Below are 21,634 nucleotides of genomic sequence, written 5' to 3'. Positions count from 1 at the left end.
GACTTTCCCAACCCAGGAATTGAACCTGGGTCTCCCGCATTGCAGGCAGACGCTTTATCCTGGGAGCCATCAGGGAAGCCCAGTACTGAGTTTAAACCATCTCAAAAAATCAGTCAGCAGAAACTGTGTTGGAATTTTTGTTTGGAGCTCTGGATATCTATTTTTGCTTTTAGAGAGTTTTAAAATATTGCTATTCAGCATTAATTCTCTTAGTAATCTAAGTGGAAGTTTCATAGGCTACAAATTTGAAGATAAGTTATAGAATTTTAAGGTGTCTTCTTAAAATTATGTAATAACTTTGACTTTTTCAGAAGGGAAATAAGCAGAGATAAAGTAAGAAATGTCTTAAAGATAATATTGAGGTCAACGTTTTGGTATGTTTAAAACTATATAAATTGACAGTATTTCTTCTCCTTTTGAATTGTCATCAAAATTTATTGCTTAGAAATATTTTTAAGATTTCAGTAAAAGTCACAAAATCAAATTTAATAAAAATTTGGAATTATAGAAGTCTGGACGCAAAATGTGTCAGAATTCATCAGCATGTGCCCAGTGATAGGAATTCCAAGTGTGCTTCTGACACCATGGCAAGCATGAATTAATGTGGCCTTGAATTAGACTGATGTAACTGACCTTTCAGAGGCTCTAGCCAGGTTCAGTTTTAAACATCTGCCTGGATAATAAAAATCCTGTTAGGTTCTTCCAACTCATGTGAGAATGCTGTTATTCCAAATAATATTGGGAGGCTTCCAGTGCTCTGAAACGAAATTATATTGAATAGGATGTGTATTAGTACTTCTATCTCTACAGAGGCACACACACACAAACTGGGACCACTGAGTTGGAGTTTCATTACTCTGGTCCCCAGTGAAGTCCTGTCTCCCCCACACCCTGTGGTCCCTCTGAACAGTCGAGGTGTCCTGAGGGTGCTGCCAGCCTGGGAGCAGATGCTCAGTCCATTTGTGTTTCATTTTCTAGATTTCACCAGAGGTTTGAGTATCACTACTCCTGAACAGATGATTGAAAAGGCCAAAGGGGAAACTGCTTATTTGCCATGCAAATTTACCCTGGGTCCGGAAGACCAGGGCCCGCTGGACATCGAGTGGCTGCTGTCACCAGCCGATAATCAGAAGGTGGATCAAGTGGTAAGTGCTGCTCACTCGGCAGATGTCGGGGGAACGTGTTTGGTGTCTGTCACTGTGTTGATACCATAGGTGGGGGGACATGGGGAGCTGTGAAGGAAGCCTGAGACTTCCTCGGCTTGCAGTATAGGGGAGAAAGGCAGATGCTTGGAAAGTAAGCACCCTGATGTAATGGAGTGAGATGGATAAGTGACTTCAGATTTCAGAGGAAGGAGAGGTTACCAGACTTCTTACAGAGGACTGCAGGGAAGAAGGGGAGCTTGAGCATGTTCTGAAAATCTGGCCTTGGAAATATGTGTGGCCCAGGGGCCTGGGAGGTGTGTACAGAGCAGGCTTGTTAGTCTGCAGGGAAGTGTGTGACATGTCAGGGGCACCGGGGTAAACTGGATGTTGTGAAAGGTTAGATAGAATTGAATTTCCAAGTTTCACACGGGGATTCCATCACCAGTATAAGGGTCAAATCTAACAGAGGTGTGAAGATACATATTATTACAGTCTATTTCCCATATTTTTGCAACTTAAATATCCTGTATGTTGAATGCCTTAAAAAACAAAATAGCAGTTGGCCCTCCAGATCTGTGAGTTCTGCGTTGGTGGATTAAACCAATCATGGATTGAAAACATTCAGGAAAAAAAAATTCCAGAATGTTCCAGACAGCAAAACTTGAACTTCCCACATGCCAGCAGTAATTTACATAGCACTTACACTGTATTAAGTATTCTAGATAAAGGTAATCTGGATAAAGTATATGGGATAATGGATAAGTGACCTCAGATTTCAGAGGAAGGAAAAGGTCACCAGACTTCTTACAGAGGGCTGCAAGGAAGAAGGGGAGCTTGAGAATGTTCTGAAAATCTGGCCTTGGAAGTGTGTGTGGCCCGGGGCCATGGGAAACGTGTAAGGAGCAGGCATGATAGTCTGCAGGGATATGCATGGCATGTCGGGGATGCCATCCTAGGCCATCTAGATAAAGATACGGGAGGATGCATATGCTTTACCATCTTATAAGTACGTCAGACTTCCCTGGTGGCTCAGTGGTAAAGAATCCACTTGCTAATAATGCAGAAGACACAGGTTCGATTCCTGGTTCAGGAAGATCCCCTGGAGAAATGGCAACACCTGCTCCAGTATTCTTGCCTGGGAAATCCCATGGACAGAGGAGCCTGGTGGGCGATAGTCCTTGGGGTCACAGAAGGGTTGAATATGACTTTAGCGACTAAACAACAACATATGTATGCCATCTTATTTGAGGGAGCTGAGTATCTGTGGATTTTGGCATCTGAGGAAGGGAAGGGGAAAAGAGAGGAGGTCCTGGAACCAACCCCCAACCCCATGGTTACTGAGGGATGACTGTATTGTTACAGAATTTTTTCTAGTTACACTTTAACAGGGACCTAATGTAGAAACCCCCATTGTTCTGTGACCCATAATCAGAGGCATTTTTATAAAGGTGATAAGGAGTTAAAAAAATAATTAAGGCACGCTTGGCCAGTGAAGGCAGGATACAAGTGGAAAGGTTTTTATTAGCTGTTCTCTTGTATGCTATTCTGTAAGACAAGCTCACGACTTCCTGTTAGTCACCAGTTTCCATTAACCGTGTGGGGCTCGATTTCAGCCCCATCTGCAAATACATGTATCACACTTTGCCTTTTAATAGTAACATAATATTTCACTTCATTTAGAATGCTTCATATTAGCTTTGTCTGACATACTTAAATGTCAACGTTAACAAATACTATTAAACCAGGGAGAGAAAAAGAAGTTCAAATATTTGGAGTAATGTACCAAATTCAGACTCAAATTGAAGAAAGTTAGGGAAAAACGCTAGACCATTCAGGTATGACCTAAATCAAATCCCTTATGATTATACAGTGGAAGTGAGAAATAGATTTAAATGCCTAGATCTGATAGATAGAGTGCCTGATGAACTATGGAATGAGGTTCGTGACATTGTACAGGAGACAGGGATCAAGACCATCCCCATGGAAAAGAAATGCGAAAAAGCAAAATGGCTGTCTGGGGAGGCCTTACAAATAGCTGTGAAAAGAAGAGAGGCGAAAAGCAAAGGAGAAAAGATATAAGCATCTGAATGCAGAGTTCCAAAGAATAGCAAGAAGAGATAGGAAAGCCTTCTTCAGCAATCAATGCAAAGAAATAGAGGAAACAACAGAATGGGAAAGACTAGAGATCTCTTCAAGAAAATTAGAGATACCAAGGGAACACTTCATGCAAAGATGGGCTCAATAAAGGACAGGAATGGTCTGGACCTAACAGAAGCAGAAGATATTAAGAAGAGGTGGCAAGAATACACGGAAAAACTGTACAAAAAAGATCTTCACGACCCAGATAATCATGATGATGTGATCACTAATTTAGAGCCAGACATCCTGGAATGTGAAGTCAAGTGGGCCTTAGAAAGCATCACTACGAACAAAGCTAGTGGAGGTGATGAAATTCCAGTTGAGCTGTTTCAAATCCTGAAAGATGATGCTGTGAAAGTGCTGCACTCAATATCCCAGCAAATTTGGAAAAGTCAGCAGTGGCCACAGGACTGGAAAAGGTCAGTTTTCATTCTAATTCCAAAGAAAGGCAATGCCAAAGAATGCTCAAACTACCACACAATTGCACTCATCTTACATGCTAGTAAAGTAATGCTCAAAATTCTCCAAGCCAGGCTTCAGCAATACGTGAACCGTGAACTCCCTGATGTTCAAGCTGGTTTTAGAAAAGGCAGACGAACCAGAGATCAAATTGCCCACATCCGCTGGATCATGGAAAAATCAAGAGAGTTCCAGAAAAACATCTATTTCTGCTTTATTGACTATGCCAAAGCCTTTTGACTGTGTGGATCACAATAAACTGTGGAAAATTCTGAAAGATGGGAATACCAGACCACCTAACCTGCCTCTTGAGAAATCTGTATGCAGGTCAGGAAGCAACAGTTAGAACTGGACATGGAACAACAGACTGGTTCCAAATAGGAAAAGGAGTACGTCAAGGCTGTATACTGTCACCCTGCTTATTTAACTTCTATGCAGAGTGCATCATGAGAAACGCTGGACTGGAAGAAACACAAGCTGGAATCAAGATTGCCGGGAGAAATATCAATAACCTCAGATATGCAGATGACACCATCCTTATGGCAGAAAGTGAAGAGTAGCTAAAAAGCCTCTTGATGAAAGTGAAAAAGGAAAGCGAAAAAGTTGACTTAAAGCTCAACATTCAGAAAATGAAGATCATGGCATCTGGTCCCATCACTTCATGGGAAATAGATGGGGAAACAGTAGAAACAGTGTCAGACTTTATTTTGGGGGGCTGCAATATCACTGCAGATGGTGACTGCAGCCATGAAATTAAAAGATGCTTACTCCTTGGAAGAAAAGTTATGACCAACCTAGATAGTATATTCAAAAGCAGAGACATTACTTTGCCAACAAATGTCTGTCTAGTCAAGGCTATGGTTTTTCGTGTGGTCATGTATGGATATGAGAGTTGGACTGTGAAGAAGTCTGAGTGCCAAAGAACTGATGCTTTTGAACTGTGGTGTTGGAGAAGACTCTTGAGAGTCCCTTGGACTGCCAGGATATCCAACCAGTCCATTCTGAAGGAGTTCAACCCTAGGATTTCTTTGGAAGGAATGATGCTGAAGCTGAAGCTCCAGTACTTTGGCCACCTCATGAGAAGAGTTGACTCATTGGAAAAGACTCTGATGCTGGGAGGGATTGGGGGCAGGAGGAGAAGGGGACGACTGAGGATGAGATGGCTGGATGGCATCACGGACTCGATGGACATGAGTCTGAGTGAACTCCGGGAGTTGGTGATGGGACAGGGAGGCCTGGCGTGCTGCGATTCATGGGGTCGCAGAGAGTTGGACATGACTGAGCGACTGAACTGAACTGTACTATATATATATATATATATATATATATATATATATATATATATTTGGAAGGGAAGTTTTTACCTGTGGTTCATCTTAAAAAAAAGGGATTATCCAGGCAGCAGTTAGTGGCTGAATCAGTGCAGTTAGGTAATTAACTGTTTTTCGTAAATACAAGTAGTGTGCCCATGTTGTTTTTGTGAAGGAAAAAATTAAGGTGCTTTCCTGAGTTGTAAGTGGCTGGGGCCACTCCCTCCAAGGATATATATCTACCCTGATTCTGATATGAGAACTTCCTTCTCTTCCTGAAGGAAAGAAATTGTGCCCAACTCCTCCTGTCTACTCAGCCCAGATACCCTGTCCCCCTCCCATCTTGCTCTTCATCCCTCCCCTCTTCCCATGACAGTGCCAATACCCTGAACTCAGGCTTCTGTCTGAGCCCCTGCACGCCCCTCATTCCTTTGCCAGTGAAGTGCCCACCTCCTTTAGAATCCAGGGCTCTGGTTCCATGGTTGAGATGCGAGAATGGAGAGCACAGATCCTGGCTTAAGGCTCAGGGGTGAAGCCCTGTGACAAGGTGCCTCTTGAGATCAAAAAGGCCAGTGTGTCCTGGAGCCTTGTGTTTCCATTCAGGGAAGGAGAATCCAAGGACTTCTGTGCTAAGTGGGAGGCCCAAGCCTCACAGTCCACAGGACTGAGAGACAAATGTGATAGTGGGTGCTGGGCTGAAGTGTCCATTTCTGGGTTAAGACACCTAGCCTCTAACCTAAAGCACAGTAAATAAGGCCAAAAGAAAGAAGAGTTAGGGAGAGATTGATGCATAGGAGGATGTGTGCATAGAATTACAACTGCATTATAATGCTTGCCAAATCCTTCTTGTAATATTTTTAAGCTAGCAGGCAGTGTGATGGGGGCCTGGGCTGGAGAAATTTCCCTCCTCATTCCCTGCGTGATCTCTTTAATCAGCAGTTATGATATACTCATTCCCTTACCGTGTGCTGGGCTTTATATGCTTTATAAACCCTGGACAGGATTTTATATACTTTAATTATATATACTTACTTAAGTTTTAAAACAACACCCCAGAATGAAGATCATTATACATTCGAGGAAGAGGAAAAGGAGGCCCAGGAATTTGAAGGAACATGCCCAGGGTCACGTAGCTGGCAACAGACACAGCAGGGGTTTTGAGCCCAGATCTTTCCCGACTACTCCTCCCACCCCCCGTGGGAGGTGTTGACCTGTCTGGATTATCTTATGCAGTATCATGTGCTGCCTCCCATGTTTCATAAGCCTCTGTTTCCTCATATGTCAACTAAGAACAGGTACACTTGCTTCTCAGGGTTGTGATAAGAATTTTCTGAAAATACGGTATGGTTTAGTGTTTTCTGAGTCTACAAGTCATACAAATATGTTCATGTAGGCAGCCTGCAATGCCAGACTGGATGGATGTGGTTTCCATTGCAGCTGTATTGAGAGAGTTGGTCTGTGACAGCCACTGCCTTCCGCACGGTTAAAACGTTAAATGTGGATCATGCCTCCATCCCCATTGGGCTGTAAAGAGGAATCAAAATTGCCTGGTACATGTTACTACTGTTTGTAAAATTGTTTTCATGAGAACATGACCACGTTAGTTTACAAAATTACTGACCGTGAAGACACATTTGTCAGGCCCTCCTTGAAAGGCTGGGCTTCCACGTGGCTCAGTGGTAAAGAATCCGCCTGCCAATGCAGGAGACTCCAGTCCGATCCCTGGATCAGGAAGATCCCCTGGAGAAGGAAATGGCAATCCGCTCCAATATTCGTGACTGAGAAATCCCATGGACAGAGGATGCTGGCAGGCTGTGGTTCATGGGTTCACAAAGAGTCAGACACGACTTAAGGACTGACAGCTAGGGCCTCCTAGAAAGGCGTGTGTGTATGTGTAAAAATGAGGGGTTCAAAGTATCATGGGTTGAACTTCCTGGCTTTTCACAACAAGAGAGTCCATGGGTTAATACAGAGGAAGATACATTTAAGGAGTTCTCGGTACTGCTGTTGACAGGTGGATGTGGGCAAAGATGGAGCAAATAAAGTGATGGCTTGTGTTTACAGAGCAAGTCAGCTGTGGACCCTTCAACTGCTTTTATTTACTTAGCAAGCTGATATTGAGTGCTTCCTCAGTGCTGACTCTTAATATGTAAGCAAAAGATCTTTAGTGAATTAGGAGCGGGGGCAACATGGTAGAGGAGGTGATGAAAGAAAACCCAAGTCTGTGCTCTGGAGAAATTCCTACACATAGTGCCGATTCTGATCTTACTGAACATACCAGATAAATGGTCTGCAGGATGTATGCTGTAGTTTTCTGATTATTGTTTAAGTTTGGTACTATTGCCCTTTGGCCCTTGGGTCTCAGATGGCCAGAATGAAGGACTTCATGAGTGAATAAAATGTATGAAGTATTTAAATTAATTTTCAGTTCAGTTCAGTCGTGAAGGGTCTTTGCTTTTAGTCTCTGAAAATTAATTGGAAGGTCCTGTTAACCAGGCTGGGCAGACACATCTTAACAGGTTTATGATTTTATCTGTTGTAGCCTGGAACCTTCAAGTGCCCCTAGCTTAGTATACTATTAAGATAAAAAAAATGTCTTTGTTGTTGTTACTGTTCTTAAGTTCCACAGGTAAATTATCATAAGCCCTCTCTGGGGAGTAGTGGTGGTGGTTGATAACCTGATTGTATACAGTTGATTGGCATACTTCTTTCTCTGAGGCAGCTGAAAAACAGTGCATAAGAATTCACAAATCCACGCTCTTGTGGGTCTCACCGAATGGCTCGCGTAGAGGACTGTATTACTTAATCATGTCGGGTCTTGGTTTCCCCATCTGTAATGACCGCGTGTTACCATACTTAAGGATCATATTGGCCTCTTTCTGTTTTCTTGAGAGCTCGTTTGGGAGATTCTAGTAGGAGAGCACAGCTACTCGTTAAACCCTTGACTGAAGACCGATCTTCCTCTATCGGGGATGGTCTTCATCTCCCACCGTGTGTGCAGCTTCGGGAGGGGCTCTCCTGGAGTGGTGAGGCAAGGAGGGGCTAATCTAGCCAGCCAGATCAGCTGAATCAGCCCCGGTGATCAGTGGGCTGACAGATGTTGCAAACAGATCGCCTTCACATCCTCCTTCCGTTTTCTTAACCTGTGGTTTGAACAGTTGTAGATTCCTCAGAATATTGTGTTCTTTTTTTGTTTTTTTGGATCCTTACAGTACTGTGGTGTATCTAGAACTCCTTTAATAAGACAGGGAGTTCACTTGCTTGCTTGTTTTCTCATTGTCTTATTTTGGCTTTCTCTCAGATTATTTTATATTCCGGAGACAAAATTTATGATGACTACTATCAAGATCTGAAAGGACGAGTACATTTTACAAGTAATGATCTCAAATCTGGTGACGCTTCAATAAATGTGACAAATTTACAGTTGTCCGATATTGGCACATATCAGTGCAAAGTGAAAAAAGCTCCTGGTGTTGGAAATAAGAAGATTCAGCTGACAGTTCTTGGTAAGTTACTTATTAACAGGGTAAGGGATCACAGTACTGTAGTAGCAGCATTTACGTGAGACAAAACTTAGAATTCTAGAGTAGTAAGTTTAAATATTTGACATACTGTCCTCAAATAGCATAAAACATAAAGCTGGCAATTTTTTTAAATAGAAAAATAAGTGAACAGCTTCTTCGTGAAGTTCATGAAAGCATTTGATAGTAAATGAAGGAGGTCTGTGATATGGGAGATGAACCATAAGGCAGGGGTAGGGGATCCAGACTTTTTGCCTTGTTCTCAGGTTTGCCCTGGGAATTAAATAGAACATTTCCTGGGCCTCAGCCTACATTTTTGAAACATAAAAATAATAATCATTAAATCTCTATGCAGTCTCATTCAGCTGAAAATTGTGACGTGTGCTTTAAGCTTTATCAAACCGCATGTCCCGAGGAATAAATGAGATTTCTATGACGACTAATTGAAGTATTTAGAGTAGAGCAGATGGAATATGGTAACTGGAATATTGAATTGGGGTAAGGCTATTAGACCTCGGACAGTCCTTTAACTTCTCTGAGCATCATGATCTTTTCATCCTTATAAGTAAGGAGGCTAGACAGATGGCCGCTAGGAGGTAGCTCTCCAGGACAGTTAAGAAGGAGAATAAGTATAAACTGCTTGTGAACATCATAGACTGAAAAGTTAATTATCCTTCTCTAGATTCTGTGGTCATGCACAAGCACCCTTAAGCCCTGCAGACTGAGAAACTCTGAAAGGTATTGCTCAGAAATATGCTTCTAAAGTCTTGCTGTGGTAGCTTTGCCCAAAAGTACAATGAGCTGCCATGTATAGAATCTCAATAGTCTGCACTATTATATGACAGAAAATTCTCGTGTGACCTAAGGTGTCAGGTTTGGGGGATACTTGGGGACCCACTTTACAAAGGAAATGCTGACTGCTGAAATTGCCTTCCATATCCCTGGAAATAACTCATCTGCACAAGTCTCCCTCACATCAACTTCTACCTTTTGTTCCTTTTAATTTAGAGAACTGAGCAGGGGTTAAGTGTCAGATTCCGGACTTATTTAGAACAGGTCAGTTCAGTTCCGTCCAGTCGCTCAGTCATGGCCAACTCTGCGACACCATGAACCACAGCACGCCAGGCCTCCCTGTCCATCACCAGCTCCTGGAGTCCACCCAAACTCATGTCCATTGAGTCGGTGATGCCATCCAACCATCTTATCCTCTGTCGTCTCCTTCTCCTCCTGCCCTCAATCTTTCCCAGCATCAGGGTCTTTTCAAATGAGTCAGCTCTTCACATCAGGTGGCCAAAGTATTTGAGTTTCAGCTTCAACATCAGTCCTTCCAATGAATATTCAGGACTGATTTCCTTTAGGATGGACTGGCTTGATCTCCTTGCTGTCCAAGGGACTCTCAAGGGTCTTCTCCAACACCACAGTTCAAAAGCATCAATTCTTCAGCGCTCAGCTTTCTTTATAGTCCAGCTGTCACATCCATACATGACTACTAGAAAAACCATAGCCTTGACTAGACGGACCTTTGTTGGCAAAGTAATGTCTCTGCTCTTGAATATGCTGTCTAGGTTGGTCATAACTTTCCTTCCAAGGGGTAAACGTCTTTTAATTTCATGGCTGCAGTCACCATCTGCAGTGATTTTGGAGCCCAGAAAAATAGCTGGTCGAGACTAATTTTTGTGCATCCCAGCAACAACTCCCAGGGTTGTTGTGGTTGATAAGGCAGTCTTCTGGCAACATCATCGAGGGCGTCCTGGTAAGAGGCACTCTATGCTGAGTGGAACTCATTCAGAATATGTCTGTGGTATGAAAGCAAGTGAACCTAAAGAGGAACCGGGAAAGGCAATATGGTAACATTGGAAATTCTAGCCTTTTGTGTCTACATTCAGCAAACGTGGAGTTGCCTTTCTTTTTTATAAATGTGGAAGCTGGTAAAAGTTTAATAACTTGTCTGAACTCTTATCCCAGACTGTGGCGTACCTGAAATTATAACCCTGAGTGTATCTTCTTTCTGGCTTCCCTGGTTATTTCAGACAGTAAAGAATCTGCCTGCAGTGCAGGAGACATGGGTTGGATCCCTGGGTTGAGAATATCCTCTGGAGGAGGGAATGGCAACCCACTCCAGTATTCTTGCCGGGAGAGTTCCATGGACAGAGGAGCCTGGCGGGCTACAGTCACTGGAAACAGGAAGTGTTGAGTTAGGATATACATGGAATTTTAACTGGTTCCTGATATACCAAGCAGATTATACATGTTTGTCAGAATTATTTACTGTGGAGTCCCTCTTTGATGGGGGCAGGTAGACTGGGAGGGATGTGATTGGCACATGTTCCCAAAAGAGATGTGGACAGATACTCTGTGTATCTGTGTGTGTGTGTGTGTGTATGTGTGAGAGAGAGAAAGATCTCGTAGGGGCTGTCATAGACTCTGGCCAGGCACACCCGAGGCAGCAGCCATGACTGTCGGGCAGGAGGGATGGCCTTTTACTTTAAACCTCACACCTCTGACATCTTCTTCCTCAGCCTGGATGGGTGGGAAGCGCTGACACTGTAACTCCTTTTGTTAGCTCTGTCTGGGATCTCCATGGCAAGCAAGCTCTGGTGTCAAACCAAGGCGGGAGGGAGAGACTGAATGGGGGGTGAGGGGAGAGGGACAGTGATGGCTGAAGGGGGAAGCGGGAATGACCTCTGACCGTGAGGATGACGTCTGACCTGGTGAGACTGTCTCAGAGCCAGAGGAGAATTTCTTCATCTCTCCTCCATGTTTTCAGATGAGTCAGGACCACTGTGGTAGAAAACACTAGAAGTTTCTCTTGAAAGTGAGAGCTGGATAGAAACTTAATTTGTTTGCTTTTTTCCTGAAAATACTGCTTAGGCAGTCTGGAGGAAAGATTAAACAGGATGCCTTATAGAGACCAGACTGTCCAGTGGAGCTTTTGATTGCTTCACTCTCAGAGGCTCAGCCTGATACTTCACTTCGATTTGCTTGTCTGAAATCTGTAGATGCCACCATGGTGTCCCCATAGTAATGAAAGCTTGTTCAGGGACTTCCCTGGTGGTCTAGTGATTAGGACGCTGAACTCCCAATGCAAGGGTCGCAGCTTCCATCTCTGGTTGGGGAACTAAGAGCCACGTGGCACAGCCAAAAAGCAATTAAGAAAAAAAGAAAGCTTGTTCAGAGCCTTATGTCTGCTGTACAGACATAAATGGGGATGACTGTTAGCTGCCTGGGTGTGAGGGGTGGCATGTTGCTATCCCATGCTCTGTTGCTGGGGGCTGCCCTGCTCTTTCAGATGCACCAACTGTACATGTGGATGCAACTCAATAAAGAAGCTGGACATGGGTGATGATGACAAGGGTTAGTATGGTGGCTGCTCACTGCCAGCACCTTCCCTGGGAACTCCAGAAAAACCTGTTACTGGGCCCTTTTGGTGTAAATAGACTTGGCTATTTTGGTATATATGGTGTACTCAGACTGCACCCGCACCACGAGAAGGACATGTGCAGGGATTCAGTCAACACTGGGATTTATTTGTTTTTTTTTCACTTTTTATTCTGAAATAATTTTAGTTTTACAGACAAGTTGCAAAACTAGCAGAAAGTTCATGAGAATGTACCTGTTACCTAATTTTTCCTAAGGATAACATTTTTCAAAATCATAATACAACTACTAAAACTAAGAAATTAGTATTGAAGCTATACTATTAACTATGGGCCTAATTTGAACTTTACAGTTTCCCATTAATGCCCTTTTGTTCCCGGGGCAAGTCGAAGGTCCATGCTGAATTGATGTCCCCTCTAGTCTCCTCAAGTTAATGTCAAGGGGCATGTGTTGTTCTGTCTTATTGTTAACCATGATCACTTGGTCTAAATTTTATCTGATAGATTTCTCCATTATAAAATTACTAATTTTCCCTCTGGGATTGAAAAATACCTCCCCCCACCAAATCCCCAATACCAGCTCTTTGTATATAAAATAAAAGTTTGAAAACCTCAAAAAAAAAAAAATACTAGCCCTTTTCATATATAAAAGTTTGAAAACTTCAACAATAATAACAAAAATAGTAGCTCTTTGTATATAAAATAAAAGTTTGAAAACTTAAAAAAAAATCCCAGTGGGGGAGCCACTTTGAGACTTTGCAAATATCCTTTCTCCTCAAACTTTTTGCCTATTGATTTTTACCATCTATGCATGGATTTCACCAGAAGTCGAGGTATTTTGAACCAAGCAAAAATAGTATTCCTGGGTGGATGACATGGTGATAAAAGCATATTCTGTCCCAAATAGAGATTTAGAGTATTTTCTGTAGTCTGAGGTAATGGGCCCCTAGCTTGGAGGGATGATGATATGACACACAGATGGAACGCAGCATTACTAAATTGGTGGGATGCCAACCAAGTGCAAGTTGAAAGTCATAGATCTTCAACTGAGAAGGATTATTTATTGGTTTTGTCATTGAACATGGTGACGGATGTTCTGAGGACAATGGCTGGGTATCCTGGAGCCCCAGAGCAAAGAAATATTAGATGATAAAACTTGATCTTTGTTCCCTTTCTGGTTTTATCTTTCAGTCCAGCAAGGTGTCATAGATTAAGAGTTAGTCTTCCCTATATTAGGATGGGTAAAATTATTATAGTTAGTGGTTGGGGTTGCCATGTGAAAGACTTGCACTTTCTCCTCCCTCTGGAAAGCAGGTAGCCACCTCTAGGCAGGGTTTCCCAGGTGTTGTCACTAGTGGTAAAAAGCCCGCCTGCCAACACAGGAGACATCAGAGGCTCGAGTTCAGTCCTTGGGTTGGGAAGATCCCCTGGAGAGGATATGGCAACTCATTCCAGTATTCCTGCCTGGAGAATCCCATGGACAGAGGAGCCTGGTGGGCTACAGTCCATGGGGTTGCACAGAGTTGGACATGACTGAAACAGTTTAGCACACCTGCACTCCTAAGCAACACTCAGAACTAGCGTTGGTAAAATCTTGTTCTGTTGTGGATGGAGTATCTTGAAATCTCAAACTCAGTGGAACCCTGACTTCCTGAGCAGCCACTGTAAATAACTGCCCTTTATTGGCTATATTTGGGAGGGGGACATTTTCAGTAGAAAAAAAGTTTAGGGTTAGAATGCTATATTACCAGTAGACGCTTGATGTCCAAAGCATTGCTTCAGTATCTCACTTACTGCTCGTCTGTGTAATAAAGTATTTATTGGTAGTTTGAAAAAACGGAGAACAAGACTCATTTTGTTGAAGACTCAGGATGAAATTGGAGAAGGCAATGGCACCCCACTCCAGCACTCTTGCCTGGCAAATTGCATGGATGGAGAAGCCTGGAAGGCTGCAGTCCATGGGGTTGCTAAGAGTCGGATATGACTGAGCGACTTCACTTTCACTTTTCACTTTCATGCATTGGAGAAGGAAATGGCAACCCACCCCAGTGTTCTTGCCTGGAGAATCCCAGGGACGGGGGAGCCTCGTGGATGGCCATCTGTGGGGTCTCACAGAGTCGGACACAACTGAAGCGACTTAGCAGCAGCAGCAGGAGGATGAAATAATTGTGCAAAGCTGATTCAAAAGTCCAAATGATGTAGTGTCCAGGGTGACTGATAGATGTGAAAAAGAAACAGACTTGCTTAGGAAAATCAACAACACAGATAAATGCATCTGTTGATCCTTATTAAAAAAGTGTACATTGCAACAGAATAACAGACAAAGGGGAGAAATCCAATTAAATTTTAGAATTATCAAGAAATGTGTGAAGTGAGACCATGATCAACACCCTTAGTTAAAGAGGCCCCACTGGGTATGACAGACCCTGTCAGCCAGATTTGGAAAAACAGTTTGACATTTTCTTATAGAGTTAAACATTCACTAACCTGATTTGAAAAAGGAAAACATATACCAGCACTTAAAAGCAGCGTTGTTGTTTATAACGGTGCAAAACTGTAAAACCCATTCACATTTATTTTTAGTAGTGAAAAAATAAAAGCCCAACCGGAACTTGAAAGACTCAACAAAGAAAAAGCAGTCCTGCTATCTATCAGACTGGGAAGATGGCTGCAGACAGTCAGGTCGAGGGTCTGTGGGAAGGTTGCTCTCCCAAGGGTGTGGAGCGTTGTTAAACTCTGGCCTACGGCTGTCTCCTCACTGTTGCCCCCAAAGACACCTGCACTCCTCCTCCTGTCCTGGGGGGCTCAGGTTGCTGGACTGTGCTCGTCTCCAGTTTAATCCCTGCTTCTCCTAATCCTGCTGCAGAAACGGCATCAGATTTAGAACTGGTCTCTGCTCTTGCAGACTCTTGCCTGAACCTTCAGACTCTCTCGCTGCCTTGTCCAGTGGCATGCCACCGCTTCTCACAGTGCCTGCTCACCAGTCCATCTGGTTCCCGTTGACTGCATACCTGCTCCTGGTCTAACTGGACTTTGGTAGTAACCCCTAGACAAAACCAGTGTTCATCAATATCTGAATGAAAAAGCAAATTTATGTTACAGTCAGTGGGATCCAACTCAACAATAAGAAAGAACAGATAACTGATATGTATACAACAACATGGATCAATTGGATCAATCTCAAAATGAAGAGGAATTAAAGAGCCTCTTGATGAGGATGAAAGGAGAATGAAAAAGCTAGTTTAAAACTCAACATGCCAAAAATAAAAATTAAAAAAAAAAATAAAACAACATGCCAAAAAACTAAGGTCATGGCATCCATTCCCATCACTTCATTTCAAATAGAAAGGGCAAATGGAAGCAGTGGCAGATTTTATTTTCTTGGGCTCCAAAATCACTGGAGACAGTGACTGCAGCCAGGAAATTAAGATACTTGCTCCCTGGAAGGAAAGTTATGACAAACCTAGACAGCATATTCAAAAGTAGAGACATTATTTTGCCAACAAAGGTCCATCGGGTCAAAGCTATAGTTTTTCCAGTAGTCATGTATGGATGTGAGAGTTGGACCATAAAGAAGCCTGAACACCAAAGAATTGATGCTTTCGAATTGTGGTGCTGGAGAAGACTCTTTGAGAGTCCCTTGGACTGCAAGGGGATCAAACCGGTCAATCCTAAAAGAAGTCAATCCTGACTCCATTGGAAGGACTGATGCTGAAGCTGAAGCTCTAATACTTTGGCCACTGATGGAAAGAGCTGACTCAATGGAAAAGACTGATGCTAAGAAAGATTGAGGGCAGGAGGAAAAGGGGGCGACATAGTCTAAGATGGTTAGATAGCATCACCAACTCATTGGACGTGAAATTGAGCAAACTCCGGAGATAGTGAACAACAGAGGAACCTGGCGTGCTGCAGTCCATGGGCTCACAAAGATTTGGACATGACTAAGCAACTGAGAAGCAACAACAGAAGCCTTATAACAAATGAAAGAAGCAAAAGTACATACTGTGTATTCCATTTATGTGACTCACAGAGAAGCAGAACCAACCTATAGCGATTATGCAGTTGAGCAAGAGGGTGTGACCTGCCAAGGTGTTAACTAGTACTGAGGTGGGTTCCGTGTAATGGAACTGTTAGCAGCCGCTTTAAACAGTACCCCAGAGAGACCTGGAGTATAACCTCAGAACTGCCTTTTTATAACACTGCTCTCTGAGGGGCTTGGATTGCTTTAACCATGGAATGTCATTGGCCTTTGCTGCTCTTATGTGAGTTGTCCCTTTTATCAGCTTACCTTGTCATAAACCCCCTGATTGTGGGCTAACAGAAGATTTAACAGTGCACACACACTCCAAGGGGACTACATACTCCCGGAAAACTACGCTACATGTCAAGCTCCAAGTGGAATAGGTTTAGGACTGGAGGGGAAGCGTCCTTGGGTCTGAAGCAGCCCAGCCCGCATCATTCTTGCTTCTTTCGGATGTGCCCCAGGGAGGGGCACAGACCCGCATCTGAGCTGCTGCCTGGCCTCTTACGCAATGGCTCCTTGCCTGAGCTCATTTTCGCCTGTTCTAAGCTGGACGCAGCTAAGGAAACTGGCATTGGCAACCCATTTTAGTCTTTCAGTCTTGTCTGCTCTGAACCCAGGACCGCTGCTCTTGATATAGCGGTTTGCAACATGCTGTGTTTGTTTAAATCAACATTAGAAGGCAGCCTTCTGAATGGGAGAAAATAATAGCAAATGAAGCAACTGACAAACAACTAATCTCAAAAATATACAAGCAACTTATGCAGCTCAAGTCCAGAAAAATAAACGACCCAATCAAAAAATGGGCCAAAGAACTAAATAGACATTTCTCCAAAGACATACAGATGGCTAACAAACACATGAAAAGATGCTCAACATCACTCATTATCAGAGAAATGCAAATCAAAACCACAATGAGGTACCATTTCACACCAGTCAGAATGACAGCAATCCAAAAGTCTACAAGCAATAAATGCTGGAGAGGGTGTGGAGAAAAGGGAACCCTCCTACACTGTTGGTGGGAATGCAAACTAGTACAGCCACTATGGAGAACAATGTGGAGATTCCTTAAAAAATTACAAATAGAACTGCCTCATGACCCAGCAATCCCACTGCTGGGCATACACACCGAGGAAACCAGAATTGAAAGAGACACGTGTACCCCAAGGTTCATCGCAGCACTGTTTATCATAGCCAGGACATGGAAACAACCTAGATGTCCATCAGCAGATGAATGGATAAGAAAGCTGTGATACATATACACAATGGAGTATTACTCAGCCATTAAAAAGAATACATTTGAATCAGTTCTAATGAGGTGGATGAAACTGGAGCCGATTATACAGAGTGAAGTAAGCCAGAAAGAAAAACACCAATACAGTATACTAACGCATATATATGGAATTTAGAAAGATGGTAATGATAACCCTGTATGCAAGACAGCAAAAGAGACACAGATGTTTAGAATGGACTTTTGGACTCTGAGGGAGAGGGAGAGGGTGGGATGATTTGGGAGAATGGCATTGAAACATGTATACCATCATGTAAGAAACAAATCGCCAGTCTGTGTTTGATACAGGATACAGGATGCTTGGGGCCGGTGCACGGGGATGATCCAGAGAGATGATATGGAGTGGGAGGTGGGAGGTGGGAGGGGTGTTCAGGATTGGGAACTCATGTACACCCATGGCTGATTCATGTCAATGTATGGCAAAACCAATACAGTATTGTAAAGCAAAATAAAGTAAAAATAAAAATTAAAAAAAATAAATCAACATTAGAAACATACATTCCATTTTCCTGTATGAACTTATAACTTAATGTCTTTTCTTAGTTAAGCCTTCAGGTACACGATGTTACATTGATGGATCAGAAGAAATTGGAAATGACTTTAAACTCAAATGTGAACCAAAAGAAGGTTCACTCCCACTACGATATGAATGGCAGAAGGTGTCCGACTCACAGAAACTGCCCACCTCGTGGTTACCAGGTACTGCTGATTATACACCTTGATTCTGTGCCATCGATTTGAACTTAAGCCTGGTAGGATTTGTACATGTATGTATAGATGTTTTAATCCCCAAAGCCTTCACTTTCCTAGACAGAGCAATCAGGATTCTAAGGGAATTAGTGTTTTATAATGACAACTTGGTGTCATGTATAAATGAAGAGACATTTTATAACTGTTTAGGGTATTATAATTGATTTCTTTGGTGTGTATTTTTAATTACCGGTAATATTGATGGAAACTTCATTATCATAAATTAGTGGCTAAGCTACAAGGAGGGATGGATCTTGAGTGTTTTGGCTCGATTCAGGTTGAAGATATGGTTATTTACACATGGCATGTCTATAAAAACAAACAAAAACAATAGCTGTGTGACTCTAACCACAGTGATTCGAATTGTTTAAAATCTGATCGCTCATCTGTGTGTTATAATTAATCTATTCAAACTGATTAACCCCCTCCACGCCCTATCCTCTCTCCACCTCTGTCTTTTTCAGACTAAGAGGCTGAACAGTGGGACCCGTTTACTTTTCTGTTTCTTCTGTCTGGGGGGATGAGATAACATTTTGCGGATCTTGCTGCTGCACCTAAGAGCTTTCATGCCACGGAGTATTCTTTTATAATCAGTGTGGCTCTGTTTCAACAGAGACTCTGTGCCTGGCCGAAGCGTTCATGATTACTTTGGCTCTGACATGAATGAACCAGAGGCGCGATGGTTTGCATTCGGGAGACATGCACGTGTCTTGCTGCGTTTGTTCTGCGTCTCGCTTCATTTTGTCTCACTTTTACCTGGATTGTCAACCAAGTAGGGTTTGCCTTTACTAGAAACTCAGCAGTCTGTTATTATACGAATGGGTTTTGCTCCCTCACCCCCTCTTTCTTCCCACAGAAGTGACGTCACCTGTTATATCTGTAAAAAATGCCAGTGCCGAATACTCCGGGACATACAGCTGTACGGTCAGAAACAGAGTGGGCTCTGATCAGTGCCTGCTGCGCCTGGATGTGGTTCCTCGTAAGTATCTTCCCTGTGCTCTGATAAGGTGGTTTCGTGATGTTTATGCAGTCGCCTTTGGTTCCATCAGCAAGTGTGTGTGATGAGCAGTGGGATGCTGCCTTTGATCACAGCACTCTGGCTTGGTTACTCGCTTTTTTAAGACATGGAAGGGAAAGAAGTACTACATTTTATTAATAAAACCTTCATTATTGTAGCACCATCATGGAGGCAAGAGCTGTCAAGTTAATTCTTGTACCATATTTAGCCAATGTAAGTAAGGCTTCCCTGGTGGCTCTAGTGGTAAAAAAAATCCGCCGGCCAGTGCAGGAGATGTAAGAGATGCAGGTTCGATCCTTGGGCCAGGAAGATCCCCTGGAGGAGGGCATGGCAACCCGCTCCAGTATTCTTGCCTGGAGAATCCCATGGACAGAGGAGCCTGGCGGTCCATAGTCTGTGGGGTTGCAAAGAGGTGGACCCGACTGAAGTGATTTAGCATGTGTGTGACTAAGGACAAATTATTTAGAACATTCTTATGCCAACCTAGATAGCTGTGAATAGTAAAATCTTTCAGAGTGATTTTATTGTTTTTATCCTTGAAATAGCTTATACAGTTCAGAAGAAAGTTCGTTTAGTAGATTTTCCCTTGACCAGAAAAAGCTAGCTAATTTGTCTCTTAAAGTTAATATATGCAATGAAATCAATCTGTTATTGTGTATCATTGCCTTCAATATGACTAGGTAAAAAGTATTTTTGTTTTGTTGTTTTTACTATTATTTATTTTCTTGTTAACATTTTATTCTAGCTTCAAACAGAGCTGGGACAATTGCAGGAGCTGTTATAGGAACTTTGCTTGCGCTCGTGCTCATTGCTGTTATTGTCTTTTGCTGTCATAAAAAGCGCAGAGAAGAAAAATATGAAAAGGAAGTTCACCATGATATCAGGTAATTAAGCACACAGGAGCTGACTGCTACACTGAATTTATTACATCCTTAAAGCATTAGTTCTCTTAACCATCTGAAGCATTTGGCCACATGAGAACTGGATGAAAGCTGTAGCTTTTCCCCTTAACGCATTTGAAAGCATTTTAATACTTATTTCAAGTGTGTGGAGCCAACTAACCTCTCCCCTACTTGGGGCCCTACTTTAAGAACCACTGCTGAATGGTTATCTCAAGGCTGTTTGCCTTCTCCCAATAAAGTACAGGCGTGAAGTTTTCAAGAAATGAAGATGTTAAGGTTGGTTAGTTTGTTTTTTAAAGGTCTGATTGTATCTAGTAGCTAGTTAATAGATCTATTGGTAATGTGATTTAATTTCTTAAAAATATTCTAAACCAGTAGATCTTAACTAGAAGTGAATTATAACATTGAATTATAGAACTTGTAAAAATAACAGCATATGACCAAAGTAACACCCAGAAAATTGACATTTGCTGAGTCTGGGGTGGGGTCTGGCACTTTTCTTTTTGAAGTGTACCAGAAGTGACTTGAATATATATTCTATGTCAGTGCTTATTATGAAAATTCTTATGCCTGCTTCTCAGTTTTTCCAAACTTAAATCTACGAAGTTTTCAGCTAAAGTCTTAGATGAGTAGCTTTCATAATAAAAAGGATATTTTATCTTGTTCTTTTTTTTTGGTTGAAATATCTGTCGGTTTATTGGCTTATGAAGTATTACACGACTATAACCAGATTATCTAGATCAGTGATACTAGAATATGGAAATATTTGAAGTTTGTTCTTTGTGAGACAACGTTATAGAGTCGTGCATTTTTGAAAAACCCACATTTCATCGTGTGTGAAGGTGGAAACTCTGTACTGATGAACTTGGGCCAAACACACAGTTGATGACACTATGCCTTCCTGTGCTTGTTCTCTGTGTGTCACTTGCACTTTTACACACTTGATGCTTAAATAGCGGCTCTTCCCTCATCCCTACCCATGATTCACAGCTCGCATAGTCTAAGATATTTTAGAAACGTTCTTTGGGATCTTCGCTTTCTAGAGAAGACGTGCCTCCTCCCAAGAGCCGTACGTCCACTGCCAGAAGCTACATCGGCAGCAATCACTCATCCCTGGGATCCATGTCCCCGTCCAACATGGAAGGATATTCCAAGACTCAGTACAACCAAGTGCCAAGCGAAGACTTGGAACGCGCTGCTCAGAGTCCGACACTCCCACCCGCTAAGGTAGCTGCCCCTAATCTCAGTAGGATGGGGGCGGTGCCTGTGATGATCCCAGCGCAGAGCAAGGACGGGTCCATAGTGTAGAGCCTCTGTGCCCGTCACCCATGCTCTCCTCTGGAAATATGAACACCTGTACATTTTGCTACCAGCCTCAAAATACATGAGAAAAAAAAGCTAACCAAAAACTGTAAGAATAATACATCAAAAAGTTTTGTTTGGATATATTGAAATGGTAAAGGCATTGAAGTTCTGAGGATAGATTCATTATCTAAATAATATTTCCTTTAAGAGCTTGACTTTATAGGTTTCTGAATATCAATACTTAAGTCAGATGTGGCACTTTGAGTATGAAATCAGAGGTGAAGAAGGAAATTGGTGAACTTTTGTGCACACCAGGTTGATACTTGAATCATCTGAAATTCCTGCCGTTGTCTTTAGATTGCTTTTTTCCCCACTTAATTTATGTGACCCGATAGT

The 21,634-nt window shown here is 42.5% G+C and overlaps 1 protein-coding gene across 1 annotated transcript in view; it reads left to right on the top strand.

Annotated features, from left to right (window-relative positions):
• CXADR (CXADR Ig-like cell adhesion molecule) overlaps nt 1–21,241 on the top strand; it is a 44,972-nt gene extending 23,731 nt beyond the window's left edge. Inside the window, exons 2-7 of the mRNA XM_052647623.1 lie at nt 979–1,145; nt 8,355–8,559; nt 17,807–17,962; nt 18,870–18,992; nt 19,777–19,915; nt 20,977–21,241. Coding sequence (XP_052503583.1) covers nt 979–1,145; nt 8,355–8,559; nt 17,807–17,962; nt 18,870–18,992; nt 19,777–19,915; nt 20,977–21,241 — 1,055 coding nt within the window. The remainder of the gene's footprint in view (nt 1–978; nt 1,146–8,354; nt 8,560–17,806; nt 17,963–18,869; nt 18,993–19,776; nt 19,916–20,976) is intronic.
• The last annotated feature ends 393 nt before the right edge of the window (nt 21,242–21,634 follow it).

This window comes from Budorcas taxicolor, chromosome 1, assembly GCF_023091745.1.
Source record: "Budorcas taxicolor isolate Tak-1 chromosome 1, Takin1.1, whole genome shotgun sequence".
NCBI classification, from domain to species: Eukaryota; Metazoa; Chordata; class Mammalia; order Artiodactyla; family Bovidae; genus Budorcas; species Budorcas taxicolor.
Note: the sequence above shows the minus strand (reverse complement) of the source record. Positions and strands in the feature narration are given on the sequence as shown.